The sequence below is a fragment of the Neophocaena asiaeorientalis genome, unplaced genomic scaffold (assembly GCF_003031525.2).
Source record: "Neophocaena asiaeorientalis asiaeorientalis breed wild unplaced genomic scaffold, Neophocaena_asiaeorientalis_V1.1 scaffold29, whole genome shotgun sequence".
Classification (NCBI taxonomy): domain Eukaryota; kingdom Metazoa; phylum Chordata; class Mammalia; order Artiodactyla; family Phocoenidae; genus Neophocaena; species Neophocaena asiaeorientalis.
Genome location: NW_020174423.1, coordinates 7,390,309 through 7,407,902, shown reverse-complemented (window position 1 = coordinate 7,407,902; position 17,594 = coordinate 7,390,309). Strand labels below are relative to the sequence as shown.

The 17,594-nt window shown below is 37.5% G+C and overlaps 1 protein-coding gene and 1 non-coding gene across 6 annotated transcripts in view; both read left to right on the top strand.

Moving 5' to 3' along the window:
* Positions 1–17,594, top strand: part of NDUFAF6 (NADH:ubiquinone oxidoreductase complex assembly factor 6) — a 56,166-nt gene that overhangs the window by 16,747 nt on the left and 21,825 nt on the right. For all 5 annotated transcript variants that reach the window (XM_024756619.1, XM_024756618.1, XM_024756617.1 and 2 more), the window contains 6 exons: positions 1,060–1,182; positions 5,969–6,025; positions 9,773–9,875; positions 11,701–11,834; positions 12,885–12,986; positions 15,473–15,529. In XM_024756619.1, the coding sequence (XP_024612387.1) occupies positions 1,060–1,182; positions 5,969–6,025; positions 9,773–9,875; positions 11,701–11,834; positions 12,885–12,986; positions 15,473–15,529 (576 nt within the window). The remainder of the gene's footprint in view (positions 1–1,059; positions 1,183–5,968; positions 6,026–9,772; positions 9,876–11,700; positions 11,835–12,884; positions 12,987–15,472; positions 15,530–17,594) is intronic.
* LOC112407360 (small nucleolar RNA SNORA14) lies at positions 13,583–13,705 on the top strand. Its single transcript, XR_003004729.1, has one exon. It is a non-coding gene; the product is annotated as a small nucleolar RNA SNORA14 (small nucleolar RNA).

Genomic DNA, 17,594 nt, shown 5'->3' with positions numbered 1-17,594 from the left:
TTTTTTTGCGGTACGCGGGCCTCTCACTGTTGTGGTCTCTCCCGTTCCGGAGTACAGGCTCCAGACGCGCAGGCTCAGCGGCCATGGCGCACGGGCCTAGCCGCTCCGCGGCACGTGGGATCTTCCCAGACCGGGGCACGAACCTGTGTCCCCTGCATCAGCAGGCGGACTCTCAACCACTGTGCCACCAGGGAAGCCCTACTTGTTGACATTTGATAAATAAATATTAGTTCCTTCTCTGCTTCCTCTAAAAAGCCTCTGGTTCTATTTCCTAGGTTTATCTTCAGACTCAAAAATATTTTTACTGTCCCTAACCCAGTGAGAATTGTTTTTCTTCTCTTCCACTTATTATTGAAAAACTTTGTTTTGGAAAACTTCAGTCATATACGACATGAAGTATATTCATATGTAGAGAGAGAAGCATAATGAACCCCCATATACCTCATTACCCACCTCCAACTGTTACTAACTCATGGGCAATCTTGTTTTCTCATCTTTACTCCCCACCCCCCTCATCCCCACCTCCAGGTTATTTTGAAGTAAGTCTCAAATTTTTCCATCTGCAGATATTTCAGTTTGCATCTCTTAAAGAACTCACTTAAAAAAATAACCACAATACCATTATTATATATTAAAAATTTAACAATAATTTCTTAATATCATTAAATGTCTGGTGTTCAGATTTTCCTAGTTGTCTCTGTCTCTTTAAATTAGGATTCAAATAGGTCTACATGGGACTGGTTGATCTCTTTCTTAAATTTCTTTTAAACGAAATGATCCCCCTCCCTCTCTTTGTTTTTTCTTGCAGTTTTTTTCTAGAAGAATTGCTCCTGTTTTTGAATGCAGACCTTGAAAATATTTTTGAATAAGCACCAAATAATTTGTAGCTTTTACTTAGGAAACTCATAATGATGATAATTTAAATGATACATAACTTCAAGGAAAAAATTAAATGTAGAGAAACTTAATTTTTGGCTGAATTATATGATTATGCAGTTACAAATGCTGGTTTTTGAGACTGAACAGTGCATTTATTAAAGTTTTAAACACTATTTACAGGTTAAGGACTCTGTCTCTGAGAAAACAATTGGACTGATGAGAATGCAGTTTTGGAAAAACACTGTGGATGATATATACTGTGACAGTCCACCACATCAGCCTGTGGCCATTGAACTATGGAAGGTAAAAAACAAAACAACCCCCCAAAAAGACCCCTACTTTTCATTTGTAAGAATGTTATTTGAGCATACTTTTTGTTACATACAATTTGGATAGTGTCAATGGGGAATCTATCCTGAAAATAATTTAGGCTCATGTAATGTTCAGATATATGTTAGATTTGACAGAATTTAAAATCATCCACGAATAATTTGCACACATCTTCAGTGTATTTCTTTATAAAAGGAAGAAGGAGAAATCTGATCGCTATATGTTATAAGTTATTTTCCACATATTTGATTGCAGAATTTAAGCCCTACAAATTTTGAAGCAGTGGCAGGTACATTTTCTGTCTGCCCAGCAGCTCCTTATTCCAGTGCTTTAATCCGTACTCTGGGCAGTAGAAAATCATGCATTGCTCTTTTGTGACAGGAGACGTGCTCTCATCATTGTCCAGACACAAATCTAAAACTGCCTTGTCTAGTTTGATAGAATTGCATATTTGTTGATGAATTTTAGGTGTCCGAGAATGGAAACCTATGGACTAGGGTATTATTTGTAAACTAGATGTATTTAGTAATTAGTTTTACATTAAAGCTGTATGGATTCTTCATTCACAAACAGCCATGCACAGTTTAGAAATACGCTGAACTGTGAACAGAGAAAGGGAATTAGGTACCTTTCATCACTGATCTGTGTCCCTATTGTAATATGATGAATGCCAAAAGATAGTTTCCATCACAGGAGCCACTGACAGACCTGACAGTGGTACGCCTCTTCTCAGGTCTGCGCCCCAGCAGAGGCAGGCCCCATTTGTGGGCCCCAGATTGACTTCACAGAGCCTCAGTAAGGATGGAAAGCCAGGCCCCTCCACTGGGGACTGAGAAGAAAGAGTGGATGGGAAGCTTGTGAGTATTAGATTAGTTGTTTACCTTTATTCATCCCACTTCAAGAATCTCATCCTAGGTGACTCAGTTTAGAAAAAAGTTTCTCTAAAAATCCAGAAACTCTTATTTATTTTATATACAAACCTGACTGCATTAGAGGTTTATGCTAAGATGTGCACTGAAGATTCTGACCTTTGTCAGGAAATAATGTGAAAGGTCAGAGATTTCTTTAACACAAATATATCTTGCCTTCGCTTCTCTTAAAAAAATTCTGGAAAACATATCTAAATTACACAATGTTTACGTATATGCCAATTTGTCCAGTTTTAATAGCTGCTTAAATTTTGTTGATTAATGTTGACCAGCTTTCTTTTTTTTTTTTAATTTATTAATTAATTTATTTTTGGCTGCATTGGGTCTCTGTTGCTGTGCACGGGCTTCCTCTAGTTGTGGTGAGTGGGGGCTACTTTTCGTTGCGGTGCGTGGGCTTTCCATTGCAGTGGCTTCTCTTGTTTTGGAGCACAGGCTCTAGGTGCATGGGCTAAATAGTTGTGGCTTGCGGGCTCTAGAGCGCAGGCTCAGTAGTTGTGGCACATGGGCTTAGTTGCTCTGCAGTATGTGGGATTTTCCCGGACCAGGGATTGAACCCATATCCCTTGCATTGGTAGGCCAATTCTTAACCACTGTGCCACTGGCTGGAAGTCCCTGGCCAGCTTTCTGATATGACAGGTATTGAAGGTTAATATGAGTATTTGAAAGAAGCAGGTAGTGTTCAGACCAGTTGTCCTGATTGCATATTCCCTACCCCTCCCCGTTCTGTTGGAACATACCCTATTGCGCCACTGTCCAGTCAAACTTTCAGTTGATTCTTTGAAGAGTTTCAGGTTCTTTAGAAGATTAAATAGGGAAACAGTGACATGTTGTCCAAAGAGTACATTCTTGCCACACTGTTTCATTGGTGCCTTTAGGGTACAAAATAGTTGAATATCTATAATTTCTAATATTTATAGCCAAGGTTTTTTTTCTATTTGGCTTCTGTTTCCAAAGTTTTGATAGTTTTGTTCAGCAGGTTTTCAGCTTCTTATAAATATTTATTTTTTATCTTGATCTCCGATTTCCTTCAGAATCAGACAAGAGAGCTATATTTTGTGGTCAAGGAACTGCAGCTGTTATAGTGTCAGTCTTGAGTAAATAGGAGTCTGACTTTTCAGTGGTTAAGTATTTATTGAGTACTTTTCTGTGCCAGGAATGGTGCTTGATGATGTGGTTACAAAGATCAAACAAGTCCTGCCCTACTCAGACATGTGCAAAATAAAACAAGAGCAGAACTCTAATGACTGAGGTATCCCAGGCTGATTCCTGGGACTGGGGAGAGAGGCCTGTAGAGAGTCCTGCTATGTAATTGTAACAATGCTGAGAGCACTTGGAAACCAACTCCATGTAGCCCTTTTAGCTTCTGTTAAGTTCCTGTAGGGCAAAGTGGGCTCCATTCTCCACAGATCCACCCTTTGTCACATAAATGTGTATTGATGATCATGTCAGCCTTTACATTTTAGTATCAGTGACATCTTAGAGTCTCAGTTGAAGTATAGGATATATTCCTAAGACTTTGTTTCACTACTATATTTATTTATTGTGAAAATATATTATACTTAGTGTTGACTTGGTAAGAAAACAATGTTTTAAAAACTTATTTGGAAAAAACTTCAACATTTCAGAAAGGTTACAAAATTAAAAATAGTATAGGAACATTTCTATATCCTTTACCTAGATTTACCTGTTGTTAACATTTTATCCCATTTGTTAATCATTTTGCGTGCTCACTCAAGTGTGTGTGTGCTAGCATGCTCTCTCTGTATATATTTTCACATTCATAAGTTTTTAAATCATTTGAGTATAACTTACATACATCATGTCCCTTTGTCCCTAAATACTTTAGTATTTCCTAATAGAGACATTCTTTTATATAACCAGAATAGTTATTGACTTTAGTAAATTTAACTTTGATATAACACTTTTCATCTATAAATTTCATCTAATTTTCCATTCATATTCCAATTTTTTTTTTTGGCGGTACACGGGCCTCTCACTGTTGTGGTCTCTCCCGTTGTGGAGCACAGGCTCCGGACATGCAGGCTCAGCAGCCATAGCTCACGGGCCCAGCCGCTCCGCGGCATGTGGGATCTTCCCGGACCGGGGCACGAACCCGTGTCCCCTGCATCAGCAGGCGGTCTCTCAACCACTGTGCCACCAGGGAAGCCCTCATATTCCAATTTTGTCACTTGACCCAATAATATCCACTAATGTATTTTTCCCCTCCAGTGTAGGATCCAGTCAGGTATTTTTTTTTGTTATGTCATTTTAGCTTTAATCTGGAACATTTCCATAGCTTTTCTTTGTTTTCTATGACATTGATATTTTTGAAGAATGTAACCCTTTCTTTTTTTCTTTCTCTCTCTCTTTTTTTTTTTTGGTAGTAGAACATTCCTCATTTTGGATTTGTCTGATGTGTTCTCATGATTAAATGATTCAGGTTATGCATTCTTGGCCAGAATACTGCATAGGTGATGTATTCTCAGGGTATCCCATCCGGAGACACATTTTGTCCATCTTTCCTTTATTGGCATTGTTCATTTTCGTTAACAGTCAAGATGTTGCCTGGTTTTCCCAATGTGTAATCTACTGTATAATTATAGTTCCCCTTGTAACTAATCAACTTTAAGACAATGCAAATGCGCTGTTCCTCATCAACTTCTTGTGAAGTTTCCTGCATTCATTGATGGTTCTTGTCTTATCCAGTCTTTACTGTTATGATTGCAGAATGATAATTTCGCAACTCTGATGCTCTGTTCACATTTACCACTTGGCACTCTACTATAGGCAAATGCTCTCGTTCTCCTATATTATTTATTTGTTTATTAATTATTGGTATAAACTCTACTGTTTTTTTCAGTAGTTTATAACTTATTACTATACTTAATTATCTTGGTGTTCCAGTAGTCCAAGATTTGGACAGTGGCAGTCCCTTCAAACTGGCTTCTGTGTCCTGACATGCCTCCCATTGTTCTTTTGAGCACTTTCTATTTTCTGGCGCAATAAAATAGAATCATGTTGAATCTCCCTTGCTCAAGCTCTGGAATCACCCATTTTCTAGACTCTTGTTTCCTTTGCGGGGAGTGGTATTAGAGGCCAAGATCTGAGCACTAGGTGTTCTCTTTCCTACTAGAGTGTCTTTACTTGTAAGATAACACTGTACCCTGCAGATTGTTTTCTTTGGAGCTTTATTACTGTTTTCTTTTTGGAAAGTGTTTATTTTCATTAAATAGAGTCTTCATTTTTATGGAAAAAAGTTTGTGTGTAATAAGTAAGCATAGAAGTTGGGGCATATCACATAGCAGAGAAACTCCACTCTGCTTAATTCTTGTTCCGTTTTTGTTTTGAAAGTGGAATCACTAAATTACCAATAATATAAGAAAAAAAAGACAAATTAGTGGAAAAGTTTTGGATATATTATCCTTACTTGGAAATGTTTTCTAGGGACATTCTCTTTTTTTCCCTAGTTCTTTAACATAGCTATCTATCTGGTGATGCGTTATTACGAATGCTCCCTTACCTAGTTTTTTTTTTTTTTTTTTGCGGTACGCAGGCCTCTCACTGTTGTGGCCTCTCCCATTGCAGAGCACAGGCTCCGGACGCGCAGGCCCAGCGGCCATGGCTCATGGGCCTAGCCGCTCCGCGGCATGGGGGATCTTCCCGGACCAGGGCACGAATCCATGTCCCCTGCATCGGCAGGCGGACTCTCAACCACTGCGCCACCAGGGAAGCCCCCTTACCTAGTTTTGTATTTGGTTTGTTTATGTTATTCAGGTCTACAGAAGTCATTTCCAGTACTTTCTAAAACTTACAACTCTTGTTTTTTTTAGGCTGTCAAAAGACACAATCTGACTAAAAGATGGCTTATGAAAATCATTGATGAAAGAGTAAGTTGAAATTGCTCAAGTCTTAAGTTTTTTCTTCCTTTTTAATCCTTCAGCTAATCTTCAGGGAGGAAATGTTTTAGTATGTGTATTAATATTTGGAGAAAGGAAACTTTTAGAGAACTGTACCATTTTATCCATTCTCCATCACTGCATGCCACCCACCTCAGCCGCCCAGCCCCGTACCTAGAGACAGACAAGCAAAGACAGGCACCCAGGCAGAGGCATGCGTGTGCACACCACACTCTACTAGTTTGTTTTTTTAAAACAGAAAGTTTTTAAAACAGAAATTTTCAGGCTTATATAAAAGTAGAGAGAATAGTGTAATATACTTCCATGTGTATGTCACCCAGCTTTAATAGTTATAAATACATGTCCAATGTTATTTCATCTATATTCTACCAACTTCCCTCCCTAAACCCTATTAGATTATTTTAAAGTAAACCCCAGACATGTTATTATTTGATCTGTACATATACATGTATCTTGAAAAGATAAAAACTTGTATAAAACAGATAATCAACAAGAACCTGCTGTATAGCACAGGAAACTCTACTCAATATTCTGTAATAACCTAAAATGGGAAAAGTGTCTGAAAATAGATGTATGTATATGTATAACTGAATCACTTTGCTGTATGCCTGAAACTAAACACAACATTGTAAATCAACTATACTCCAGTATAAAATAAAAATTTAAAAAAAGAAAAAAACTTGAATAAAGCGTAACTATTATATGATTACCAGACCTTTAAAAAGTATGGATAATTCCTTAATGTCATCAAAACTTGAGTAGTTGTACACATATCATTATGCATACCCAGTGCTTGGATCTCTGTCCAGATAGAGGGAATAAGGAAAGTTCAACAGTTCTAGCAAATGGAATCTTATACTGAGTTCTTAGAACTAAGTTCTAGTTCTAACCAAGCATGCAAATTGCTTGATGATCTGGGCTGATTTGTGTAATCTTTCTGACACATTGTTGGCTAAGTGTCCTTGTTGGCCTGATATTTATCACATATTGTTGTCCTGAAAATGTAAGTTTACTTAGTTTATTTGGATACCATCTATTAATAACCATAGGCTATAGTAGTAATAATATAAGCAAAAATGAGATAATGACTTTAACATTTAAAAAATTGCTCAGTTGGCCTATAGAATTAATTAGTACTAAGAAAATGTATTTTTCAGGTGTCTTCAGTTTTCATGAGGTAAAGAAAATTTGAGAACTCAAGACAGAGATAATGGAAAATCTCTCTTTTTTTCTTAATGAAAAAATAGCAGTTTTTCCATTGTTTAATGGAAAATAACATTTGGCTTTTGTATGGAGGGATAATTAAAAGTAAAGGACTGGGATCAATCTCCCTGCATTGATCTGAAGATTCAGTATAATCCTTATAAAAATTCCAGCTGCCTTTTTTGGAGAAATTGACAAGCTGATCCTAAAATTCATATGAAAATGCAAGGGACCCAGAATCATCAAAAGAATCTTGAAAAAGAAAAACAAAGTTGGAGGACTCACATTTCCCAATTTTGAGACTTAACTATGAAGTTACAGTAATCAACTGTGTAGTATTGACCTGCCATAGACATATAGATCAATATATACTGATCATATAGATCATCTATATTGGCATGGAATAGAATTGAGAGTCCAGAAGTAAACCTATATATTGATAGTCAGCTGATTTTTGACAAGGGTATGAAGATAATTCAGTGGGGGAAAGAATAACCTTTTCAACAAGCAGTGCTGGGACAACTGGATATCCACATGTGAAAGAATGAATTTGAACTCCTGTCTCATACCATGTACAAAAACTAACTCAAAATGGATCAAAGACCTAAATGTAAGAGTTAAAGCTGTAAAAGTCTTAGGAGAAAACATAGGCATAAATCTTTTTAACTTTCTGTTGGGCAGTGACTTCTTAGGTATGAGACCAAAAGCACAAGCAATAAAAAAAAAAGATAATTGGACTTCATCAAAAGTAAAAACTTGAAGAAAGCAACAAGACAATCCACAGAATGGGAGAAAATATTTACCAGTTATATATATGATAAGGGACTAGTGTCTAGAATATGTAAAGAACTCTTATAATTCAACAATAAAAAGACAAATAACCCAACTTAAACATGGGCAAAGGATTTGAGTAAACATTTCTCTAAGGAAGATATACAGATAAGTAATAAGCACCTTAAAAGATGTTCAACATCTTTTCATGAGGGAAATGAAAATCCAAACCACAATGAGATACCCCTTCCTACCAATTAGGATGGCTATAATAAAAAGAATGAACAGTAATGAGTGTTGGTGAGGATGTGGAGAAATTGGAACCCTTCATACGATGCTGATGGAAATGTAAAGTGGTGCAGCTGCTTTGGAAAGACTGTTTGGCAGTTCTTCAGAAAGTTAAACATAGAGTTATCATAGACCTAGCAATTTCACTCCTAGGTTGGTATGAGAAATGAAAACGTATCCACACAAAACTTGTGCACAGATGTTCACTCATAATAGTCCAAAAGTGGGAACAACTCACAGTTGAATGAATAAACAAAATGTGTGTATCCATACAGTGGAATATTATTCAGATTTTCTTCAGTTAAAAGGAATGAGATACTAAAAGATGTGCCAACGTGGATGAACCTTGAAAACATGCTAATTGAAAGAAGCCAGATACAAAAAGCCACATATTGTATCATTGCATTTTTATAAAATGTTCACAACAGACAAATCCATGGAGACAAAGTAGGTTAGAGGTTTGTCAGGAGATGAGGAAAGGGAGAACTGGGAAGTGACTGCTTAATAGTTACAGGATTCTTTCTGAGGTGATGAAGAGAAAACATTCTGGAATTGGTGGTGATAGTTGCACAACTTTGTGAATATACTACAACCACTGAATTGTATACTTCAAAAGGGTAAATTGTATGGTATATGAATTATGTTCCAATTTGTTTTTAAATGTAATGGAGCTGGAACATATATTTTCCCCTGGGATTCATTGTTGGTGCCAGTTTCTCCTGATTGTAAAAAAGGAGGAAGGGGTGGAGGAATAATATTACCTTGGCCATCAAGTCTTTGTAAATGTATTATTATAAAAGTTGCTGGATGTTCTAAGATTTACATTTTTCTGTTTCTTGAATATAGTGTGTTCTGGTAATCAACCGTTGGTTTATTGAGCAGTTTCTTTTATGGGGAATGGGGTGCAGGGCCTGGTTGTGATCTCCTTTCTTTTTCTAGGCACCTTTTCCTTATTAAGAGCACGGGCTTAATGGTCAAAATATGTGGGTTTGAATCTTTTCCCCACCACTAATTCACTGTGCGACCTTGGGCGTATTCCTTAACTTGTTGGTAACTCAGTTTCTTCATCTGCGAAATGAAAAAAAGTATTAATTCCTTTTGAGGGAGTTGTTAGGATTAAGGAGATAATGTCTGAAGTACTTAAGTAAGAGCTCAGTTGTCAATTTCTCATGATACCTCAGGCTTTTAGAAGGAAGTAAGAATTAAGCCAACCCCATGTTCATGGTGATTTGTGCATTGAGGTTATTCCTGAGGTATTATTTTGAGGGGTGATTTGTAAGTATTGAACATGTAGGACTTTAATATTTTAATTTTATTTTAATCTTATTGTGTAATAAACAACTTATACTAAAAGTTCTTATTCTTTACTACTCAATTCTTTAGGGCAAAAAAATTGTGCCTTTTAAAAATAAAATATTGACAATTCGTCAAGCAAATAAAGCATTTTGTTTGTAGGAAAAAAATTTGGATGACAAAGCATATCGTAACGTCCAGGAACTGGAAAATTATGCTGAAAACACACAGAGCTCTCTTCTTTATCTAACACTAGAAATATTGGGTAAGTTTTTCTTTTTATACTTCTCTTTTTTAAAGAAAACACCTTTTTTTTTTTAAATTGAAGTGTAGTTGGTTTACAATATTGTGTTAATTTCAGGTGTACAGGAAAGTGATTCAGTTATACATATATATATGTATTTCAGATTCTTTTCCATTATAGTTATTAGAATTGTGTTAATTTCAGGTGTACAAGAAAGTGTTAATTTGTGTTAATTTCAGGTTTTCCATTATAGTTATTAGAAGATAATATGGTTCCCTGTGCTACACAGTAAATCCTTGTTGTTTATCTATTTTATGTGTAGTGGTGTGTTATCTGTTAATCCCGTACTCCTAATTTATCCCCCTCCCCTTCTTTCCTCTTTGGTAACCATAAGTTTGTTTTCTAAGTCTGTGAGTATGTTTCTGTTCTGTAAATAAGTTCATTTGTATTATTTTTTAGATTCTACATATAAGTGATATTATATAATATTTGTCTTTATCTGATTTACTTCACTCAGTATGATAATCTCTAGGTCCATCTGTGTTGCTGCAGATGGTAATATTTCATTCTTTTTTATGGCTGAGTCATATTCCATTGTGTGTGTGTGTGTGTGTGTGTGTGTAAACACACACACACATGCACGCCCCACATCTTCTTTATTGACTCTTCTGTTGATGGACACTTAGGTTGCTTCCATGTCTTGGCTATTGTAAATAGCACTACTATGAACATTGGAGTGCATGTATCTTTTCGAATTAGTTTTCATCTTTTCCAGATATATATGCCCAGGAGTGGGGTTGCTGGATCATGTGGTAACTCTGTTTTTGGTTTTTTAAGGAACCTGCATACTGTTAAGAAAACACCTTTTAGACTTCACTCTTTTATAATTTGACAATCTAACCAGTTTAACACTGAAGTTTTTCTTTGCACCAACTAAAAAGGAATAGCTTTTTTTTTTTTTTTTGAGTTAGAAGGGGAAAATAATATATACCTTTCTTTGGAATGGAATGTAGACTAATTACAATACCCAGGCTCTCATAAAAGGACTTTAGCTACCTCATGAGAATGCTGTAATTAATAATCTGGTAATTGCAGATGATTCTATTTTTTTATGCATCTCCTACAATTTGGGAGGCCTGTGGCCTGACTCCTTCCTTCTCTATCAATAATACTTCCCCATGTTTAAAAACAAAAGGTAGAAGAAATAAAACTGTATATCTAAAAGTTTTATGAGATTTGTCTTAAAAAAAAACAACTATGCCACTTAGATGGTATTTTTCCTACTTTGATTTTGTTCTAAGTTGGTGAGGTCTTATTGTAATGAGGAAATTATTTGGGACAAGGACAATATCATCCATTTGAAGAAGGTAATATGTCTTTATGTCACCCTAAAAGAATAACCCAAGTCCCTACCAAATTTCCCGGGCCTGTTCTGCCTGCACATTCAGTGACATGTTTGCCAACACAATGAAAGGAGGGAGCAAAGAGCAGAATGTTTGTTAAGCATATACTTAAAATGAGGTCATATGGAAATTGCACTGAGGAGAAGAAATGCAAGACTTGCAGTGTTTTTCCACGATAGCTAATTAAAATTCCAAATGTGCTCTTGGTGTGCTGTACTCTGAGGAAAACGCTTTTATTTAAAAGTTGAAGTTCAGAAACCTGTTTATGGTAAATGGTCAGCTTGTCTTTGTGCCCAGTTTTGCTCTCATACATCCTGTTTTTCAGATATAAAACATGGGAGAAACACCTTTTACATGTTTAGGTCATTTCTCTATGCTGCTTCTGTTGACTTGTTATGCATTTAAAGAGAAAAGAGCAGCCCAGTTGATTTCTAAAATCATAGGTATAAAGGATCTTCATGCAGATCATGCCGCAAGTCACATTGGAAAAGCACAAGGCATTGTAACTTGCTTGAGAGCAACGCCGTATCATGGTAGTAGAAGAAGAGTATTCCTTCCCATGGATATTTGTATGCTGGTAAGGCCGTTGTTTGTACCCTTTAATTATTTACCTCAAGAATATGGGGAGGGACTTCCTGTCTTGGTTCTCTGCTTAGTCTATTCAAGTGACCGTTTTGAAACACATGCTTATTGCTTTTTTGCTCCAGAGTTACCAAGTCAGAATTTTATCAGTCAGGCATTTTAGGTCTGTGGTGGAGCTATGAGTAAGAAGGTTCAGAGAACCTCACTTGGTATACTTACATGTTGATGCCTTACTCCCTTTCAAGCAATTACAGTAATTATTCCTAGTGGTCACCTTAGCCTGTTCTTTATTTTATTTTAAAGGAGGAAATAATCCATTAAAAAAGAATACTGTTTATGAGAACTTTTGTTTTCTGGAGGAGGTTCATTATTGTCTGTTCTATTAAACTTCTTATCTGTCTGTTTCTTGCTTTATTTTGTTTCACCTACAACTGTCATTAGTTAGCATCTTGTTGCATATTCTTCCAGGAGAGAGAGAGCGTCTGTGTGTGTGTCTATATATGCACTCACATACATATAGATATATTTTAAAAAACAAAATAGGGGACTTCCCTCGTGGTCCAGTGGTTAAGAATCCGCCTTCTAATGCAGGGGACGTGGGTTCGATCCCTCGTTGGAGAACTAAGATCCCACATGCCACGGGGTAACTAAGCCTGCATGCTCTAGAGCCCGAGCGCTGTGCCTACTGAGCCTGTGCGCTCTGGAGCCCCTGCACCGCAACTAGAAAGCTCTCGCGCTGCAGCTGCTGAGCCTGCGCACCACAACTAGAGAGAAGCCCGCACACTGCAATGAAAGAGCCTGCCTGCCACGTGTGCCACAACTAAGACCCGGTGCAGCCAAACAAAGAAACAAACAAATAAATAAATATTAAAAAAAAAAAAAAGAAAACTGACATCATGCAAGCTGCACGGCGTGGCCAAAAAAACCAAAAACCAAGGAAACAAAATAGGCATTATACTGTATATACTGTTCTATCACCAGTTTTCTTGAGCTAGTTTTAATTGTGCTTTTTGAATCCTGATGTAATGTACATTTTCCCACACAGCATGGTGTTTCACAAGAGGATTTTCTACGGAAGAGCCAAGATAAAAATGTAAGAGATGTGGTATATGACATGGCCAGCCAGGCACACTTGCACCTAAAGCATGTAAGTAGCCTCTTTTTGCCAAATCATTTAGGAAACTATCATTTCTAGCTGTGGCTACTCCTAGAGCATGGTTGTAGTGTTCTCTCTTTGGCAGTCCATATCCATCGCTCACTGAAATCCCAATAGATTTATCTCAGGGATTTTTATAAACTTTTTCTACTTTTAAAAAATCTCCTCTCCCTCTCAGCTTCCTCAGTTAGGCTCCTCTCTGATCCATCTGCTCACTATTTCTCTCTCAGGGGACAGTGTGTCTTTCTGCCTTGTTAAGGCTGATGCCTCTTCTACTCTTCCAGGACCTTGCATCGTCAGCAGTTCCCAGCTGGTATTTTCAGTTGGCCTTTCTGATAACTTGCCCCTTTTATCTTCTGGTTTGTTGCTACTGCCTTCTGAAGTTACAGGCAGCCCATTGGACCCTTATTTTCCCTTCCCAATTAACCTTTTTTGCATAAGTGTTCTACATTCATTTTACCTCAAGGCCCTCACCACCATGGTGTACCATTCACCATACTATAATTTGGCTTTCATCCTGCTTACTCAAATAATAATCTCTAGTATATAATCTCCTTACTGCCACATTTAAAGAAATGTCTGATTTGTTGCATTCTTAAACCTTCTTGGTAGCTTTACTCTAAATGCTTCCAAGATATGAGCGAATGTAACTTATCTAGGTTGCTCAGTCAAAATAGTTTCTGAAACTAAAATTTACATGTAAGTTATTAGAGCCCAGAAAGTACAAACAAGTGATTGCCATATTTAATATAACTTAAATATATTAAAGCTATAATATTAAAACTTACCAACTAATTAAGCTATAATAAGTCATTAAAAAATAAAGAGTGATTTAGAGAGGGTAGATGTTTTATATGTATATGTATGTATGTGAATGTGTGTGTGTGTGTGTATATATATATATATATATACACACACACACTCACACATTCACATACATACATACACACATGTAACAGAGGAAGAATCAGCTAGACTTGATAACTGATGGGATTGTAGCAGAATCAGGAAGGAGGAAAGTCGAAGGCTGCATGGAGTTCAAATATAGATGGTGATGATGCCAGTCAGAGACTACAATAAAAGAGCAGTGGTGTGCTGGGTGCTGATCAGTAGCTGCTGGACATCACTGAATGTAAGGGGATTAGAGGGCATTTAGGGAGGTGGGCTAAAATGCAGATTGTAGGATTGTGACTTTAAGAGGAGGTCAGAACTGGAGGTACAGACTGGGGAGTCATCCAGGCAGAAGGCTTATGTTTAAAGCTCTAAGTGTGGCTATGCTGTTGTCCAAGGAGAATATATATTTAAACCGAAAGACCAAAGGCAGAACCTAGAGCCCACCTCCATTTCTCAGGTAGGAGGAGGAAGGGCTATTTTATAGGAATAAGCAGAAGGAAAGAATGATCAAAAGAAGTGGGAGAACTCAGAGTCAGTGTCTTGGAAACCTAGGGAGGAGCAAGTTCCAAGAATGGGGAATACTGAAATTTTGCATTTCTTGGAGAGATTGAGAGAAAAGATAGGTATGATGATTAGTAAATTGTGGATGGTCTTGCAGAGAGCAATTGTAATAGGTGGGGTAAGTGAGTCAGGAATAAGAAGCAGTATCTGACAGTATAAGCAAAGACCTTTAGACAGAAGTGGGCTTGGTGAGGGCTGGATGACGGGCATCGGCCTGAGTGGATCAGGGCACTGTAGTCCAGAGTAGTAGGGTGTTAAGGTGGATAGATGAGGTTAGATTCAAGATGTGTAGGCCTTTGAATTCCAAGATGAATATTTGGGACATGATCTATCAGGGAGTTAAGTTAAAGAAAGAAAAAGTAAAAGTGACTTCAGGACATGAATTTGGCTGGCTCTGGCTCTGGGGCATGAATTAAAGGTTGGGGAACACAGAGGCAGGAAGATCAGCTAGAAGGATCTTATATTCATCTAGACAGGAGGGAGTGACATCCAAGCTGGGAAGGTGCTGGGACTTGTATGTAAGTACAGTTGACCCTTGAACAATCACGGGGGTTAAGGGCTCCAACCTTCCACGCAGTTGGAAATCCACGTATAATTTATAGGTGGTCTTCTGTATCCAAGGTGGATTCAACCAACCAAGGATCATGTAGTGCTGTAGTATTTACTGTTGAAAAAAATCTGCATGTAAGTGAACCCATGTTATTCTAGGGTCACCTGTATGTCTTCATTTACCCCTTACCACAGAGCTGGGGGGGTCAAAGTTATAAGGCAGTTGGAAATGTCAAAACTAAGTGTAAGAAAGAAGAGAATTCTTAATATAGTACCTTTTCCTGATTCCTTTAGGTTTGGCAAATTAATCTCAACCGGCAGGAGATGAGAACTATTTTCTTGCTTTCGAGAGCATCCCTAGCAGTGCCGATTTAAACTGCTGGTGTTGCTTTGTGTTCACTTTCAGAGGGAGAGTGTTTATTTCCAGAAATATTTGTATTTCAAACCAGTTTCCTTTTGTCTTCCTTTTTTAGGCTAGGTCCTTCCACAAAAGTGTTCCTGTGAAAGCATTTCCTGCTTTCCTTCAGACGGTAAGTAGATTAACAGAGAAGGTTGTTTAATTAATGAAGCAGATGTGTGTAATTTTTTTTTTTTTCTATTTTATAAGGTTCCCAGTGCAGTTCTTTAGTTTGGCGTCTTTGTTTTGTTTTCCTCCCTGTGGTATGTTTTGTTAGTTACATTCTGCTTTTGGTGAAGGTCATGCCTGTGTTCCCCAGAGGCAGGTGAGTGGAATTGTCATTAGCACTGGCTGCAGCCATACTGCATCGTTTTGAATCTGTTTTGCCACTTACTAGCTGTGGAACAAGTTCCTTAATCACTATGTACCTCAGTTTATTCATAGGTAAGATGGGAATCATAGGAGAAACCACCTCATAGGAGTGTTAGGCTACTTACAGCCATATAAGTATGACCTAATAGTCTATTATATTTTTTCTCCTTAGTGACCATATTGTAGCACTGGTTCCCGAAAGTGGTTCACAGACCAGTGCTGAGCTGGCTGCATCAGAATAATCTGGAAGGCTTCTTCAAAAATACAGATTCCTGGGGTCTTCTTACTAAATAAGACTCTTGAGGTTGGGGAGGGGAGCATTTCTAAGAGGATCTGTGATTTTTAAAAATTCCCCAGGTGATTCTGATGTGTAGCCTGGTTCAGGAACCATTGTGGTAAAATACATAAAGAAATGAGAATAGCTTCCGGTTAGTAGCACCTACTGTGGGACAGGTTCTGAGCTAGGTCATTGCATACGTTATTCCTAGGTGTGGTTTACTTCATTTTATAGATAGAAACCAAGGTTCAAAGATCTGTGATGTTTGAAAATGGAAAATTCATGCATTTTCTACAGTACCAAACATACCTTCTACATTTTTCCCTAAAATATATTTAAAGATTCATTTCTATCCTTTCACATCTTCTATCCTGGGTCTCAGATCTGAGTGTTTGAAATCATTTTCTTTCTTTTCTGGGTTCACTTATTATAAAAGTAATATGTTAATGTTTTAGATGTTCACATAAGAGGAGGCAAAAGAAATTAGAATGCTCTCACAATTCTGTCCTTTCCAGAGATAATGTCTGTTCATCTTTCTGGACTTCTTATGTTCATGTAATTATATATGTATTTTTTGTATAAATGAGGTGTCGAGCATCTCTTTCTGTGTCAACACATTGTTCTACATCACCATTTTTAATTGTTATTTATTTGGTTATTTGGTGATGTACTATCATCTCTTTTGTCTCTCTTTTTTTTCTTTCTATTTTTTTCTTTTCTTTTTTTTTTGGCTGCACCACACAGCATGCAGGATCCTAGTTCCCCAACCAGGGATCAAATCCACACCCCATGCAGTGGAAGTGTGGAGTCCCAACCACTGGACCTCTGGGGAAGTACCCCATCACCTGTCTTGACTTATAAGCTCTAAGAAAGTTCAAGACTTTGTCTGTTTTGTTCACTTTTGTGAAATAGGTTGTTCTCAGCTCTGCTTGTCCATTAGAATCACTTGGGGAACTTTTAAAGCAAAACAAAGCAATATTGGGCCTGTCCCCAAACCAGTTAAATCATATCAAAGAGGTTGGATCTAGGCACTGATACTTCTTAAAAGTTCCCCCAGTAATAATGAAGTGCAGCTAGGCCTAAGAACCAGTATCTTAGGCTAGTGGTGTGGTCCCCGGGCCAGCAATATATGCCTCGGATACTGTTAGAAATGTAGATCTTGGGATCCACCACAGACCTAATGGATCAGAAACTCTAGGGGCTGGAGCCTAGCTCTGTTTCCATCCTGTGCCAGGAGAAAGTGGAGGGACTACATGGTAATTTCCGAGAAGCTGCTTCTATCCTACACCCTCATTCCAGCTGGGGCACATCTCTTCTCATTTGTTTTATATATGGAGCATCTGTTAATTACTTTGTTCAAAGAAAAGGTTTTGCTGTTTAAAAATGGTTTGAAAATGACTAGTCTAGGGTAGAGTATGTTGTGCTCTATAGATGAGGTTTTAAGAAGCTATATTCAGAAATTCTAACATCTTTTTTTTTTTTAATGTCGGTTCATTGGTTTATTTATTTATTTTTGGCTGTGTTGGGTCTTAGTTTCTGTGCAAGGGCT